Source organism: Trichechus manatus, unplaced genomic scaffold (assembly GCF_000243295.1).
Source record: "Trichechus manatus latirostris isolate Lorelei unplaced genomic scaffold, TriManLat1.0 scaffold00019, whole genome shotgun sequence".
Classification (NCBI taxonomy): domain Eukaryota; kingdom Metazoa; phylum Chordata; class Mammalia; order Sirenia; family Trichechidae; genus Trichechus; species Trichechus manatus.
Window position 1 is genome coordinate 20,355,207 of NW_004443955.1, and position 15,762 is coordinate 20,370,968.

General features: G+C 38.1%; 1 protein-coding gene across 8 annotated transcripts in view; it reads right to left on the minus strand.

Moving 5' to 3' along the window:
- The window catches only part of MCTP2 (multiple C2 and transmembrane domain containing 2), a 309,598-nt gene that overhangs the window by 176,493 nt on the left and 117,343 nt on the right, over nt 1-15,762 (minus strand). For 4 of the 8 annotated variants that reach the window (XM_023727880.1, XM_023727882.1, XM_023727883.1 and 1 more), the window contains exons 5-9: nt 14,011-14,153; nt 13,158-13,234; nt 12,495-12,606; nt 8,210-8,245; nt 7,662-7,709 (exon numbers count right to left, since the gene is read on the minus strand). In XM_023727880.1, coding sequence (XP_023583648.1) covers nt 7,662-7,709; nt 8,210-8,245; nt 12,495-12,606; nt 13,158-13,234; nt 14,011-14,153 — 416 coding nt within the window. Of the gene's footprint in view, nt 1-7,661; nt 7,710-8,209; nt 12,453-12,494; nt 12,607-13,157; nt 13,235-14,010; nt 14,154-15,762 lie in introns of those variants that run through there. The other 4 variants (XM_004372664.2, XM_023727881.1, XM_023727886.1 and 1 more) reach the window with 2 other exon arrangements.

Sequence of the window (15,762 nt, forward strand, 5' to 3'; positions counted from 1 at the left end):
TACAAAGACATTAGCTATAAAAGTTTTATATTGAATTTAATATTTTTAAGTGATAAGGGACTGTCATCACTCAATTAATGTCCTTAAAAATAGAAAGTATATTCAGAAAAGATTAAAAATAGATAAAGTCTATAAATCCCCAATCACTCTCAAGAGTTTAGGCCCAGGAAAAGTCTTGCTTCTGATATATTTCTGACTATCAAAAAAGGAGGGCCATGTGATTCAACAGGATTTTCTTCTTGCCCTGGCCTCTAGGCAGTTCAAAGTTAAATGCTGTGCTCATATGCTGTAATATTTGTCATCCAGTGTGTTTTGATTCACTTGCCTCATCCCCGCTAGCCTTCACTTCTGGATTCCATCTTTCCATGTCACTCATTCACCTAAAACACTTCAAGAATACCCTCTTCCAGGGCTGGGACTATACCAGTTGCCTTCGAGTCAACTCTAACTCATGGTGACCCCATGTGTGGCAGAGTGGAACTGTGCTCCATACGGTTTTCAGTGGCTGATTTTTTGGAATTAGATCACCAGGCCTTTTTCTCGAGGCACCTCTGGGTAGACTTGAACCTCCAATCTTTCAGAAAGTATCTGAGTGAATTAACTGTTTGCACCACCCAGGGACTCCTGGACTGGGACTAAGGGGAAGCAAGTGGGGCACACAGGGTGAAAAATGTAAGGAGGCACTCACTATCAGGCTCATGCACTGCAGGCTCGGCACCAACGTGAGGACGTCCTTACATTTTGTAACCTGGGTGCCTCACTTGCCTCACCCCAGTCCAGTCCTTCTCTCAGTACCTACAGGTAAGCAGCCCCAGCTACAGACTTACAAGATCAGCCTTTCCTTACATCTCCAGCTTTGCCTCTTGCTTTTCCTAGCACCCTACTTCATACTCTAGTCCATACCAGTGGTTCTCAAACTTGAATGTGTATCAGATCACTTGGAGGGCTTGTTAAGAGATTGCTGGGCCCCACTTTCAGTGTTTCTGGTTTGGGAGATCTGAGATGGGGCCTAAGAGTCTGCATCTCAAATTAGTTCCAGGTGATGCTGATGCTGCTGGTCCAGGGGTGCCACTTTGAAAACCACTGCCCTATGCCAAATAGTTTGAAGATTCTCCCAGGTACCCCGTGATTCTATACTGCCAAGTCTCAATTCATTTCCTCCTCCTCCTCGTCTGGTAAGACTCACTTCAGTCTTCTTTCTCTGAGAGCCTCTTTGACACCCACATCCAGCCCTCCCCACCTGCCTGCACAGCCAGTGTAAGGGCTCACTACACCCTCTGAATACTCTATCCCTCCACTGCTCATCTCTTCTACTGGCTCATCCTTTATGATGGCTATGTCTAATTCATCCTTGCATTCCAAGGATGGTACCCATACCCACTGCCCTCAAGTTGAATCCAACTAATAATGACCCTATAGGATGAGTAGAACTGCCCCACAGGGTTTCCAAGGTTGTAAATATTTACAGAAGGAGACTGCCACATCTTTCTCCCGTTAAGTAAGTGGCTGGTGGGTTTGAACCGCCGACATTTCCGTTAGCAGCCGAGTGCTTAACCACTGCACCATCAAGTCTCTTTCAAGGACAGTACTCCTATCATAATACTAAGTGCTCAATGAGAGGATTCTGGACAAAATTGAGTCTAATGTCTTTGAGAGGAGGGAAGATTTGAGGAAAAATTAGAATGGCAATGACTTGTTCCTTCTAGTCTGGGGCACATATAAGCTTTGAGGATTCTAATAGATTTCTGACTTTGCAATTCATCAGTCACTTCAGTTTAACCAAGAAAATAAACAGGTAAAAGGTGTTACTATGGATGGGCATTTGAGTGCAGTCAAGAATGTGTGAAAATGACAGGGGACATCTAGATCAATTGGCATAACAAAGTTTATTAAGAAAATGTTCTGCATCCTACTTTGGTGAGTGGCATCTGGAGTTTTAAAAAGCTAGCAAGTGGCCATCCAAGATGCATCAATTGGTCCCAACACACCTGGAGTAAAGAAGAATAAAAACACCAAAGACACAAAGAAAGCATGAGCCCGAAAGACAGAAAGGGCCAGATAAACCAGAGACTCCATCAGCCTGAGACCAGAAGAACTAGATGGTGCCCAGCTACCACCAATGACCGCCCTGACAGGGAACACAACAGAGAGTCCCTGATGGAGCATGAAAAGCATGGGGTGCAGAACTCAAATTCTGGTAAAAAGACCAGACTTAATGGTCTGACTGAGACTGGAGGATCCCCAAAAGCACGGCCCCCGGACTCTCTGTCAACCCAGAACTGAAGCTATTCCTGAGGCCAACTCTTCAGACAAAGATTAGACTGGACTATGGGACTTAAAATGATACTCATGAGGAGCGTGCTTCTTAGCTCAAGTAGATACATGAGACTAAATAGGCAGCTCCTGTCTGGAGGTGAGATGGGAGGGCAGAGAGGGCCAGGAGCTGGTTGAACGGACACTGGAAATCAGGGGTGGAAAGGAGGAGTGTGCTGTCACACTACAGGGAGAGCAATTAGGGTCTCATAACAATGTATGTATAAATTTCTGTATGAGAGACTAACTTGAATTGTAAACTTTCACTTAAACTACAACAATAAAAAAAGAACGTGTGAAAATAAGAAAGACTAAAACAAATGAAAAAACAGCAGCACTCTGTTAGGTGGGAAAGACTGTTGATCTTTGTTCCAGCAGTAATATCCTGTCTTCAGTTTGTCAAACAGACAATACCTTCTCTTTTAAAAGGGCTTTTGCAATGTACTGCTTCCTGGGCCTACCCAGAAGTACGGGAGGTGAGCTCAATTAGAGAAAGAGGTGCAGGGAGAACGGACATTTTTCTGGGCGGTGAGAGGAGAAGCATTCATTCTGTGTGAGTAGCTCCTTCTCATGCCAAAACTGTCTGACTAGACAACCAAGCATGAAAACTCTGCTGATTCTCAACTGGGTTCTTGTTCATCGCAGAGTAGCTCATTACAGATAGATAGCTAGATGGATGGATGGGTGGGTGGGCGGTTTGGTGGGAGGGAGGGAGGGAAGCAGGGAAAAAGAGATAAAGAGGGAAGGAGGGGAGGGGAGGAAAGGGGACAGGGGAGGGAAGGAGGAAGTATGGAAGGAAGGAGGGAAGGAAGGAGGGAAGGAAAGAAGGAGGGAAGGAAGGAGGGAAGGAAAGAAGGAGGGAAGGAAGGAGGGAAGGAAAGAAGGAGGGAAGGAGGGAAAGAGGGAAGGAAAGAAAAGAAACAGAAAGATTGCAACTCATATCGACCCTATAGGACAGAGCAGAACTGCTCCATAGGGTTTCCAAGGAGTGGTTGGTGGATTCAAACTGCTGACCTTTTGGTTAGCAGCCAAATTCTTAACCACTGCACCACCAGGGCCCCTAAATAGATAAACAGATAGAGCTCCTTTCCAAATTCTTTGATTGTCCTCTTTCAATTAAGTTCTCCTACGTCAAACAAGCCTTGTGGCAGGATACTTGCCATGGAGCTAAAGAAGTTAAAAATAGGAAAAGTAGCACACCTCCAAATGTGCTGTCTGCAAAGTACATAAATCTACAAAAAGCCTTAAGTAAACCCATCTTGCCATAGCGCGTAGAAGCAATATTAATCCTGTCAATCTTTATGAGTGAGTCAAAGACTAAAGCATAGCCACAATAATCTGCCAAGAGTTCCTAGATCTCAGTCAGCTGGCCAGGCAGCTGGACCACAGAGTCAGCCACCCCAGGGACAGGAGGGCAGAGGAGGAGTCAGAACTGACAGGAGGTGCCCATTACCCCATGGTGGAGCACATGCTCCAGAAAACACTCGTAAGACCTAGCCAGCTCCCTGACAAAGGGGGCTACAGTGGGACAACGAGTCTGAGTCGGCGCTTCAAATAGCCAATATGGAAAAGCAGCAGAAAGAGGGGGACGCTGGTCCATGCAATAGGATAGTTCTTTGGGTTTGAGATCCACCTTGTAGCCAAGTTACCCACTCCTTTCTGTGGACTGAAAAAATGGCAGGGAAACCACTGGTAATCCTACCACCTGGTTAACAAGAACACCTTCTTTTAAATCAAAAACAGTTTCCCTAAGCCAAACTTTTCTACCATTTCACCCTTCTGAAAGGTTAACTGCCTGCAATAAGCTCTAGATTTCAGAGAGACAGAAAAAGAGGGACAGACAGAGCAAAGGGAAAGAAGAGAAAAGTGGAAAAGGAGAAAGAAGACAAGGGCATAACCTAGATTTAAGCGAAAACTTCACCACGTAATTCAACATACTTACAAAGCAATACATTCCAGAAATTGTTCATACAGCCAAAAGCAAAGGCTTAGCCCCTATATTTTGGATCGGAATCCAATGGAAAAGAAAAATCCCTCCAGGTATGGAAAACACAGGGAATATAATACAGAAAACTGGTTTCAGAGGTGACGGAGGTGCTAAGGGGCCAAACACGGAATCCTGGGGAAACTGAAAGGTAAGTGATGGCCGGCTACAGCAAGGGGCAGCAACCTTCTTCTGTAAAGGCCCAGATACTAGGTGTTTTCAGCTTTGTGAGTCATAAGGTTTCTGCTGCCACTACTCAAATCTGCTGTCAGCTACAGAGAGTACCTACAAAAAGGGGTGCTCCAATAAAACTTTACAGAAACAGACCTAGGGCTGGATTTTGCCCTCAGGCCAACATTTGCTGACCCTGAGCTAGAGAAAGGAGTCTCTAGGTGGCTCAGACAGTTAACTACTTGAATCCATCCAGAGGCACCTTGGAAGAAAGGCCTGGTGATCTATTTCTGAAAAATCCCAGCCATTGAACACCCGGTGGAGCACAGTTCTACTCTGAAACACATGACGTTGTCATGAGTCGGACTGACTTGACGGCAATTGGTGTGTGTGTATATATATATATATATGTATATATATATATATATGTACACATATGTATATACACATACACATATATATTTTGGTTTGGGCCAGAAGGGCAAAAAGTGGAGGCAGAGCAGTCAGGGATACCTAGAAGAAGCTGTAGCTGGTTCGAACCACTGACCTTTCCGTTAGCAGCCAACTGCTTAACCACTGCACCACCAAGACTCCTTATAAGAGAAGACATTACTGTTAATTTTCTATCTCTATAAGTGTTCTGTTGAAAAGAAGTAAGAAATGGAAATCAAATCCATTCTCACAGAAGGTTATGTATAGTAACCATATAAAGAGAACTGGGTATCTTATTCCAGCCCTATTAAATCAGATCCTCAGTTCTCATTTAAGAATGTTCATGAGAACATAAACCAAGCTCTGGGATGAAACCTAAGCCTATTTTTAAAGGCGTGCTGTATGTATTCTATATTAAAATCCAGAGTCGAGAAAAGTAAGGAAGCACCTTAGAAGAGAGTCCACAAAGGCTCTGCTATTCAGGAATCCTTCGGATGATGCAAATTATAAACTTACAGGGTATCATGGATTGAATTATGTCCCCCAAAAACTGTGTGTATGAATTAGGCTGGGCAATGATTCCAACTATTGTCTGGTTGTCCTCCATTTTGTGATTGTAATTTTATGTTAAAGAGGATTAGGGTGGGATTGTAACACCCTTACTAAAGTCATGTCCCTGATCCAATGTAAACGGAGTTTCCCTGGGGTGTCGTCTGCACCACCTTTTATCTTACAAGAGATAAAAGGAAAAGGAAGCAAGCAGAGAGTTGGGGACCTCACACCACCAAGAAAGCAGTGCTGGGAGCAGAGCACATCCTTTGAACCTGGGGTCCCTGCATGGAGAAGCTCCTAGTCCAGGGGAAGATTGATGAGAAGGCCGACAGAGAGAGAAAGCCTTCCCTTGGAGCTGATGCCCTGAGTTTGGACTTTTAGCCTACTTCAGTGTGAGGAAATAAATTTCTCTTTGTTAAAGCCATCCACTTGTGGTATTTCTGTTACAGCAGAACTAGATGACTAAGACACAGGGTTAAGAAGCAATTATCAAAATAAAGTTATATTATTATAAGAATAAGATTGAGGTGAAAAAGTCAATGATATTTTATAGGTAATGTAAGTAGTTGGGACTGGTAAAATTTTGGATACTTAGAGCTGAGTAATCTTTATGTCAAACTTCTGTTAAATAATTTTTCAAAAATATAGAAATCCCAAAAATAGAAGCTTATATTTTAATAATACCAAAAGATAGGTTGACCAGGATATTTTAATGACTTTTATAGCATTTTAATCACAGCATGTATAGATTTCCCATGTGTTCATGCTCGAAAGGCAAATTAGAAGTTATCTAGCTTTTCTCTCCAAAACTGCAAACTCCAAGAAGCAAAAAGTCAATATGAAATTCTTCATCCACATATAAACTGCATCTCCCAAATAAGACCACGAGTAGCTTTCAATGAACTTTATTCATCTAAGGTTTTACTAAACGTATGTACTTAGTCTGGGCATATATTAAGTCCTTGAATGCAAAATTCTAGGAACTACCACGATTGGGAGGAAAAAAGAAAAACACAGCTCAGTGTCAGTGCTAAGACTCAATTCTGAAATATATATATATATATATATTCTGCAATATATATATATATTCTGCTATATATATATATATATATATTCTGCTATATATATATATATATATATATCTCATCATACTACTCTCCAGGATCCTCTGTTCCCTTCATATTTTTGATATCTTTATCTAGGCCATCAACATTTTTTCTATCCCTCGTCATTCCTTTAGCTATTCTTCCATAACCTCTCTTGTCCTCCCTAGACTCCAATATTCCCCAAGCTCACAATTTTTCTTTCTAGCCTTTATGTTCTTCCGCAAACTGCCAGTGCTGTTCTACAGACCAAAGCTCCCTAACTAAAGATGGTTATTGATATACAGTACCACGGGTTTAGTGCAGCAGCAGAATCAATAAACAAGAAAATACTGCTTTGTCAGGTTTCACCAAAGCATTCTGGGAAACTTTACTGCTTTGGATGGCTACAGAAGCTCTTAACATGGGAGAGCGAGAGGCCGGGCTCCTTTCTGTGTGAGAAATGATGTTCTTCTACCCTCTAGTGACTACAAGAGAATAAAGCAAAAGTTGAAGGGATTTTTCAGAGAGCTTTACATTATTATTTATATTCTCTTAATTTTATTTCAAAAGAGAACCAGTCCTGGGAACCAAGTGAACTGGTAGGATAACAAAGCGTCTCATCGTAGTTATTTTTGAAGTGTTCAAAATACAAAGGATGTATATTTTATTTGAGTCGGAACTGTAGGTTCTTTAAATTTCACAAAAACAAAGTTTATAAAGCTCAACTTTCTTCCTAAGTGACTGATGCTAGTGAGCTCAAAAATCTTTCTCTGCCCCTCTCTCTCTTACATACGTGCACACACACACACACACACACACACACACACACACACACACCACCACCACCACCACCATTCAGAAACTGAGCTAGAGAAACAGCCTGAAATACTCTTGCATCAGCTAACAGGAATTATTTTTCATTTGTTATTTCTCTTTAAAAAGTAGCAAAAACCAGATGCTGTCAAGCCGATTGTGACTCATTGGGACCCCAAGTGCAGAACTGCAAAAATAAGTTACGAACACTTTTTTTGGTTTTGTTTGTTTTTATAATAATTTTGCCATTTAATCACTTAAGTCATAACTTTGTAATTGAATAAGGTGATAAATTAAAAATGCATTCCTACCTTGGTACATCTATACTTTTTGCAAATTGAGCACTGATGTGTAATTGCCTAGAAAGGTAGCAACAGTATAAAAAGTCACCAGTAGTTCATGAAGAAATCTTGAAAGAAATTTATACTAAAAAGCAATAACTGGATTTTTCAAAGGATATAAGAGACATTTGAAAGTGTATCACATATTCCTCTCAATCGTTCTTTTGATTGTCCCCATAACACTAAAGCTAGTTTCTATCTAACGTTAAATAACTTCCTAAAGGACTGAATCTAACTGCACTACACTCTAAACATTACAAGCTCAATGAAGTGTAACATTCTAACATGGCCAGTACATACAAAATGTCACCACCAAAACAAGTGTAAGTTTAAACATCTGGGCTACGCCTTTATTAAATAAAATCTAAAAAGTTAAGTGGTTACCCTCTTATTTGTAACAACAGGAAAGAATGTTGTTACATCCAAAGGTTCGGCAACATCAATCATGTTTACACGTGTGTTTGCTACAAAGATGAATGTTCTACCAACCGGTCTAAAGAAAGAACAAGTCTACTTACCTTGCTGGCACTTAACCGTTTCCGATTTGACCAACGCTAAGGATTATGTCCATTGAATGGTGAAAAATGGCAAAATAAAAGAGAAAGAAATAGAGTCGTTAACAACATAATGATATTATCATAACAGACTGTGAAGACTACATTCAAATGATTAAGGCCCAAGATGCCAGGTTACAAAGAAAGAACATCTGAGTAAAAAATAAAACAAACAAACAAACAAAAGTTAGAAAAACAAAGAAAAATCAAATTTACGAGGCTGTGTTACATAGTTTTATCACAGTATCCCACAATGGTAAGGCAAGGACATGTGAATACTGTTTGATCCTTTGAAGGACATTCATTTTTTTAATTACCTTAAAACACTATAATGTTGTGTTTCCAACAAACGCAAAGGCAGGTTTTTCCTACTCGAAATATTCAGACAGTATTATGAAAATGTTTAATACCTTCATGGGCAATATTAGTTTATGTTTAGGTTTCCAGTTTGAGATATTAGGGGAAAAAATTCTGTTTATTTTTACTGATTAAATGTCAATATACAAAATAATAGGAAAAATTGGAGTCATTCTTGCATAAATTAAGAAAAACAGGCTAATACAGTATTAAGGGAAGGAAGAAAAAAAAATTTTCAAATAGCTAGAAACTTTACCACTGTTCTCTTTTGAGCTCTCATTTGTCATGCTAAGATTGCTGAATTTTCTCTACAATTAAAATTTTCTCCCAGCAAAATCCTCTCATTACTCCTGTCACCATCCAGTACTGAAAAGCTTTACTCTGGCTGGTTAACCAGCTAACCAGTTGTTAAAACTTGGATAAATTCTGGAGATTACAACTCAATTACAAGTTTAATCGAGTAAGCCACATTTACTATTATGCTGAACGAAAAAACAAAATGCCTTTAGGTAAATGACCTATTCGCTTTGCCAATATGTCTTCCCAATACATTAGAAACCAGAAAGCAAATAGCTTTCCAGGGAAGTCCACTTACATTCAAGTGACCAGTAACTAGAATGTTGGTACAGAAATGATGGAAAACAAACTTTATTTAAAACACTGAAATTTTGAGTTAAACACTCAACAGAAAGTTATAGGTGCCATGACTTGGGTATTAAAACTGGTTCTTTTTGTATTTTTCCAACCACATGGTGACAAATATTTTCACCCAACTCGACTACCAAATATTATATACCATTGTATGGGTACTCAGGGCTGCTTGAGGCCCTTTGACGTATCATTTGATTTTTATAACAATTATAAAAAATAAACTAAATAGACGAGGAAATAAATATAAAATGACTATTAAAGTTTGATTATTACAATTCTATGAGCTAGTATCTATCGAGTGTCTACCGCATGCCAAGCACCGTATTTGATTATCTCAATCTGCACAACCCCGCGGAACAGATACTCTGTGTATTCCCATTTCATATAATGAGGAAACTGTGGCTGAAAGCAAGGCTAAGTAACTCTGCATTTGACTGGGTCACTTACATTCTCGAAGCTAGAAAGTGGAGCTGGGACTCAAACCCAGGCAGTCTTACAACAGAGCCCGCAGTTCTAACCACAGTCCTAGTTTCACCAAGAAAAAGAAACAAATAGCGGGTTTATGGGGCTTCCAGCCGTCAGTGCTTTTCCTGCTAACTACACCATGCTTTCATATATTCAAATCCCTGGACACGAGGGTAAATTCAGATATTTCATACCCATTAAAATTTCTATCTACTTGATTCTAAAGTGTAGAATCCATATCTCAAAGATGATGGATGGAGAAATGGGTACAAAACTGAGAATTAAAACTGAAATCTCTCCATCATACTTGAGATCAAAATAGAAATTTACAAACAAATTATTCCCTATTGAATCAACTATTGCCCTACAATCCTGAGTATCAGTCACTCCTATTCAAAAACCTAATATAAGAATACCTTTAAATGTGAACTTCAACTCAATAAGAAGGGCAAACATTTTTTGATATCTATTGTACCCTTCAAGGGTCACAATGTGCACTTCGAGCTGAATAACCACATTTAGTCCAGGATAAAGTATCCCTTGCTCAGTTATACTTTGATAACCTACAAACAGAAAATAAAACTACCAATCAAAACAAATGCGTGAAGGCAGGTTTCTATAATACTTCCATAAAATATACATAAAACATACCATGCTTCAGACCTCTGTTAGACACACAACGAACAAAGAAAGCCAGAAAATACATGAACGAGTGAGCGGATTTTAACACTCTGTCAAACTTTCGCAAAACACAGGAGGAGGAGTCAAAAGAAAGAAGGATCAAAATAAGTAAGACAGAAATGGTGGCGACTAATTTGGAGTTCAGAAAGATACCCTTTGAGATGTTTTATAAAAACAAATCAAAGCTGCATCTAGTATTAATTGTTTTGCAATCAGAAAATAATTGAAACTGAAATGTCATTGCTTTAAAACTCCAAATTTTGGCAAAATTTAAATATATTTCAAGTGTCAATATCACTGCTAAACAGAATTCAGTAGATAATAGAAAAACTCACTTGGGTAGTCATGTAAATATGTAACTATTTTCATGGGGAAATTATCCAACTTTATAAACTCTGTTTAAATACGTAAGACATTTTTAGAGCATATCAGTTGGCAGTTGCTGAACCATGTTGTAAATGATACTGTTTACATGCATAGTATTACACCCTGGCAGCCAGGTCAAATAACCAGTCACTTAATGTACCTATTGACAGTGAGTCCAGAGTCACAGATATACTGGTAATATTGTCAAAGCTAAGAGGAAGCTAAGGAAAATCCCTCTTTCATTATTTTGCAAGAAAAAAATTAATATTCAACTATGATTTCGAGACATTTTTAATATCAAACCATCAGGTTGATTGACATCTCAGAGTTTAACAGTACCACTTTTTAAAAATTAGTAGATGGAGTTTTTTTAAAGTTATTATCAAGTAAATTATCAAAAGTGAAAAATTTGAGTTACATAATGCAACTATTTAGTTGATCCTCCAGCAATTGAAAAGTCATTGTGCATTTTTCCTAAGTACATACAGTAAGAAAGGATTCTTAAACACCAGTATGAAGAATTGCAAAATTACCAAATCAACAACTGACATAGGCGCTCATGTAGATTAAAACCTTGATAAGATTCAATTTGGACTCTAAATCCCTTCAGAGGGGTTGCTTAACTTTAATAACTCAGTTTGGTTGTATTTCTAAAAAATGAGATGAGAAGTCCTACCTTCTTTTTTTTCAAGACAGAGAAAAATTGCAGGCAACCATATAGTGTACTTCTTTAAGCTAACTTCTGTGAGCTTACTAGTAAATCAATCATGATTTTCATCATGAAAATAAATTAAACCCAGAAGCCGAAGTGATGTCAACATAAAGACTATTTTAGAATATTCTCAGCAACCCCGATGCCTCAATTTAAGAAGTATTATCCGAGGCCTAATTTATAAATACATTTCAGATTTTCAAACTGGATTCTAAATACGCTAATTTTTAACACATCTTATTTCTTCTTCAAGTAAGTATTTTTGTGGGCTTTTAAAATACCTTTCAAATAAGTTATAATCAAGGATGCTTTTCATTCTTGTTTTAATTCTTGTAATTATAAGGTATAATTCAAGAATATAAAATAAGAACATGACTCACATCCACATGTGGGCTCAAAAGAATAGAGGCTTGGTCATATAACAAAATGCAGTGTTTTAGATATCTTCGATGGGTAGTACTTTACTAGACATTTTCATGAAGTAGATCAGAGAGCATTAAATTTTGTGTCTTCCCCAAAGCACTCTCCCTAGAAAACTTGGTAGCTTATAGTAAAAACAAAAACAATGAAGAAGAAATTGAAATCTGCAAACATACACTTGCACCCCTTAATAATTTACAACCAACGCATAGTTAAATCCTAGAAACTGCTTACCATAAACGAATAATGCCTAAGTCATCTACTACCCAAGAAAATTATAGAGAGAAGCCTTAACACTTAGTGAAAGTATATTTTAGACAATCTATGATAAGGAAACCATAAGCAGCAGGTAAGTTTTAATAACAACATTATCACCGGTGTCCCTAGCCAAAATAGTGATAATTCCTTAATGGATTTTCTCTCAAAGACTTCCAAAAGAGAGAGAGGTAATTTAAGTATCTATAAAATTACTTGTTTTCCCAAGAAAAAATTATGAAAAAGTCAGTGGTGTGGTAGCCCAGTAATCAAAGGATAATAGCAATGAAGGGTTTTTTTTTTTTTTAAAAAAAAAAAAAAGAACAAAAAGGTCAAACTTACATGTCTCTTGAAATCACCCTGTTTTACTACTAGGTTCAAATTTAAGACAATCACTCCCATGTCATCTTCTAAACTGTTTGGATCTTCCAATTTTAAAATATATTCAGTCGTTCTACAAGTAAAAACAATTAACAATGTTAGCACTCATAGACAGTACTATAGTTTTATAATGCATCGGGAGCTTATGAAAAAATTCTCCTACCTCTGAATAAGGATTAGACACCATGTTAAAAAAAAAAAAAAAAAAAGCACCAAATGCAGTGAAAATGAAACAATAGCCATAAGGATAAAGGAATTTTTGGCATTGACTAATTCAACAGTTGGTTAACTGGTCCCCCTCCCTACCTTACAAACACGTTTTAAATGCTTGTTTTAATTTTAAGTTAGGTTAATGAACCTGAATATTAACAAACGAATGTGTGAAATCCAACATACTTTATAGAACACATTATGGAAGATTTAATGCTTGACTAATATATCTGGGAGCTAGAGAGCAAAAATCACAGAAAAGATGTTAGAAATTGTAATACTTCCATTTTAAAGCACTGTTTCATTTGTTCAGATGTGTTTTTTTGCCATTCGATCTCAACAAACTCCATTTAACGTTATTCTGAGTTCACTCACAGAATCATTCATAAGAATTAGAAGGTAAAAATACAATACCTGTTAAGCTCAAGATTACTGAGAATTACAAACGCAGAACCCATGAAATCAGAGGTGGTTAAATCTCGATCATATACCTACAAAGGGGTGGTGGGAACAGTAAAACACATGATTATAGTAAACCAACCATGTTTATCCAATTATTAGCAAATGAAATAGACTGATAATTTTGAATTCAATTTTTTAGATTGAAAAATAATGTGCACAGTACAGTTAAAAGGGAATTTAGCCCCTTTAACTAGGTGGAGAGAACAAAATTATTCAAACTTGTCTGTTTTGCCTACTGAGACCAAAACAACAGCAGAAAATACATTGAAGACGGGATTCATAGGCATTATAATGTTATGCACAATGGACCTCTCTCTGTAGTTTAAATTGTTTCTCATTAAAATTAAGTATTTTCCACGGTGAGCAGATCTGCCAATTAAATAGAAATTTTCTAAATATTCTATAGCAATCCCATCCTGCACTCAACTCATGCAGTTTTAACCCAGATGTTAGAACAATGGATGCTTACAACCGGTAGCTTAAAGCACTGTGAAGTATAATGAGAAAGATTTTAGTACTTGTCACAACTCCACTGCCAGTAATAATTCTTCCACATTCAATAAGTTTAAATACAATCAATGGAGATATTATTTTCCCTCTGATTTTCTGTAGAGCATATCTCACTGATCTGAGAGAAACACACAACTTTGACAAACGGTATAAAGATTTCCTTCCATATTAATATTTTTAACCAGTGCTTGAGAAGAAAACAATTAATTTTGCCAAGTTTGCTTTTAAGCGAGCATCGAAGATGGTTGAGAAATATTTTTATAAAAGAGAAAGCTTGAAAGTCATCTGTGGTTACCTTCACACGCAGCTTTTGATCAAGCCTTTGTATGGGCAATACAACTATTTCATCCCAAACTGGGTTCAAGTTCTTATATATGACTTTACTTTTGTACAGCGTCTTCCCATTCAGCTTAAATTTCACATAGGGATCACTTGTGCCTTTAAAAGAAAAAGAGAGCAAGACAAGTTTTGAAAATATATGTAAAAGCCTAAGACCTCCATTAAGCGCAGTCTTTCACACTTCCCTTGGCCCAGAGTATTCCACTGCGCATACCCAGGCAAAGTCTCTGTGCAGAGAAAGAAGGTCCCAGAGGTGCAAGGGAGAGAAAAACGAAACAATTTGAGAGACGTGACAGACTCTTCTATGCCTTTCGTGGTAGAATATAAATGGACTCCTTGAGCTTTTCTGTTTCATTTCATTGTGGATATGTCACCACTCTGCTACCCACAAACATTCGAGAAGCAAAATCCCCAGGCATCAGCCAACGATGTCAGAATCCTGGGGGGAAGCCCATCCCTCCTAAGAACAGCAGGGAGTCATGAAAAGGGGAAAGAAACCATTTTCAAGAATTTGGCAAGATGGTTGACTTAACAGAACCCTGTACTTTAAAATATAATAATAATCAATCAATCTCTGAAACCACAGGCTCAAAAGATGAGGCAGTGGACTAAGACAAACTGGGAGGGAGAGATTCAGTTGACAACGTTGCCATTCTTTGTTGACTCGCTGCACCTGCCCTAAAGCAGCGAACATTGTTTTCACCCAGGCCAGCTGAACTTCGGAGCAGCCAGGCCCTCCGCTGGCTGGAGAGCTGACATTGCTGACCCGCCTGGCTCCTCCTGGGGAGCTTTGAAACTGACTCCAAAAGGAATGAATAATGTCCTTCCAGCCACTGTGCCCAGAGCAGAAAGGAGGCCGGAGGACTGGCCCTCCTCCTCACTTTCAGATCACAAGCATAATGCACAAAAATGTATTTATATTTTTTATTTGCCTATGCATGTGTATGTGTGTGCATGTATGTGTTACACACATCATGTGTACCATCATGCTTGTGACATGTAACAGTTTCTGGGATATGCTTGTTCATTAATACCTAGTGAATGATGAATAAAGAAGACATAAATGATTGAACAATCCATGAGTGAACAAACTAAACCAGGCAGATAATGCTACAAAGAAAGAAATCTAATCTAAATTTGAGCTGTTACAATGTCATAATTGTAAAACACAGAACTATGAATAAGTGTACAAAGACCAAGTATCTGTTTAGCTCACTGACATATCTCAAGTGCCTAGGTCAGTAGCCAACATAGGCCCTCAGAATATTCATTGAACTGAATTTCTGATATTGAGGTCAGGCCAATATAGTCTAAACGTTATATCAAAAATGGATTAAGCTACTAGATCACTATCATTTACCAAATTCTTCATGCCTGTCATTAATTATCACAACCTTTTATTTTTTAGTTCCTTTTTGTAAATGTTTCTATTTAGCTCCAGTCTTAAAAATTACTGAAAAATGAATGCAATAAGTTTCCCAACTCTTTTAATTGAAAATAAAGTAACATCACTATAGAGCCAGCCAACCTACATTGTTTCAACATCTTAATAGGGCAACGAAGGCACACTTTTAATAAATTAGCCTTCCATGTTGTATGGGTACTCATTTTAAAATACAGAAATTTAAACTAAATGAAAATTATGAAAACATATGTGAATCCAACGCTCGCGTTTTAAGTTTGGTGACACAGTGATAGAAGCCCAGCA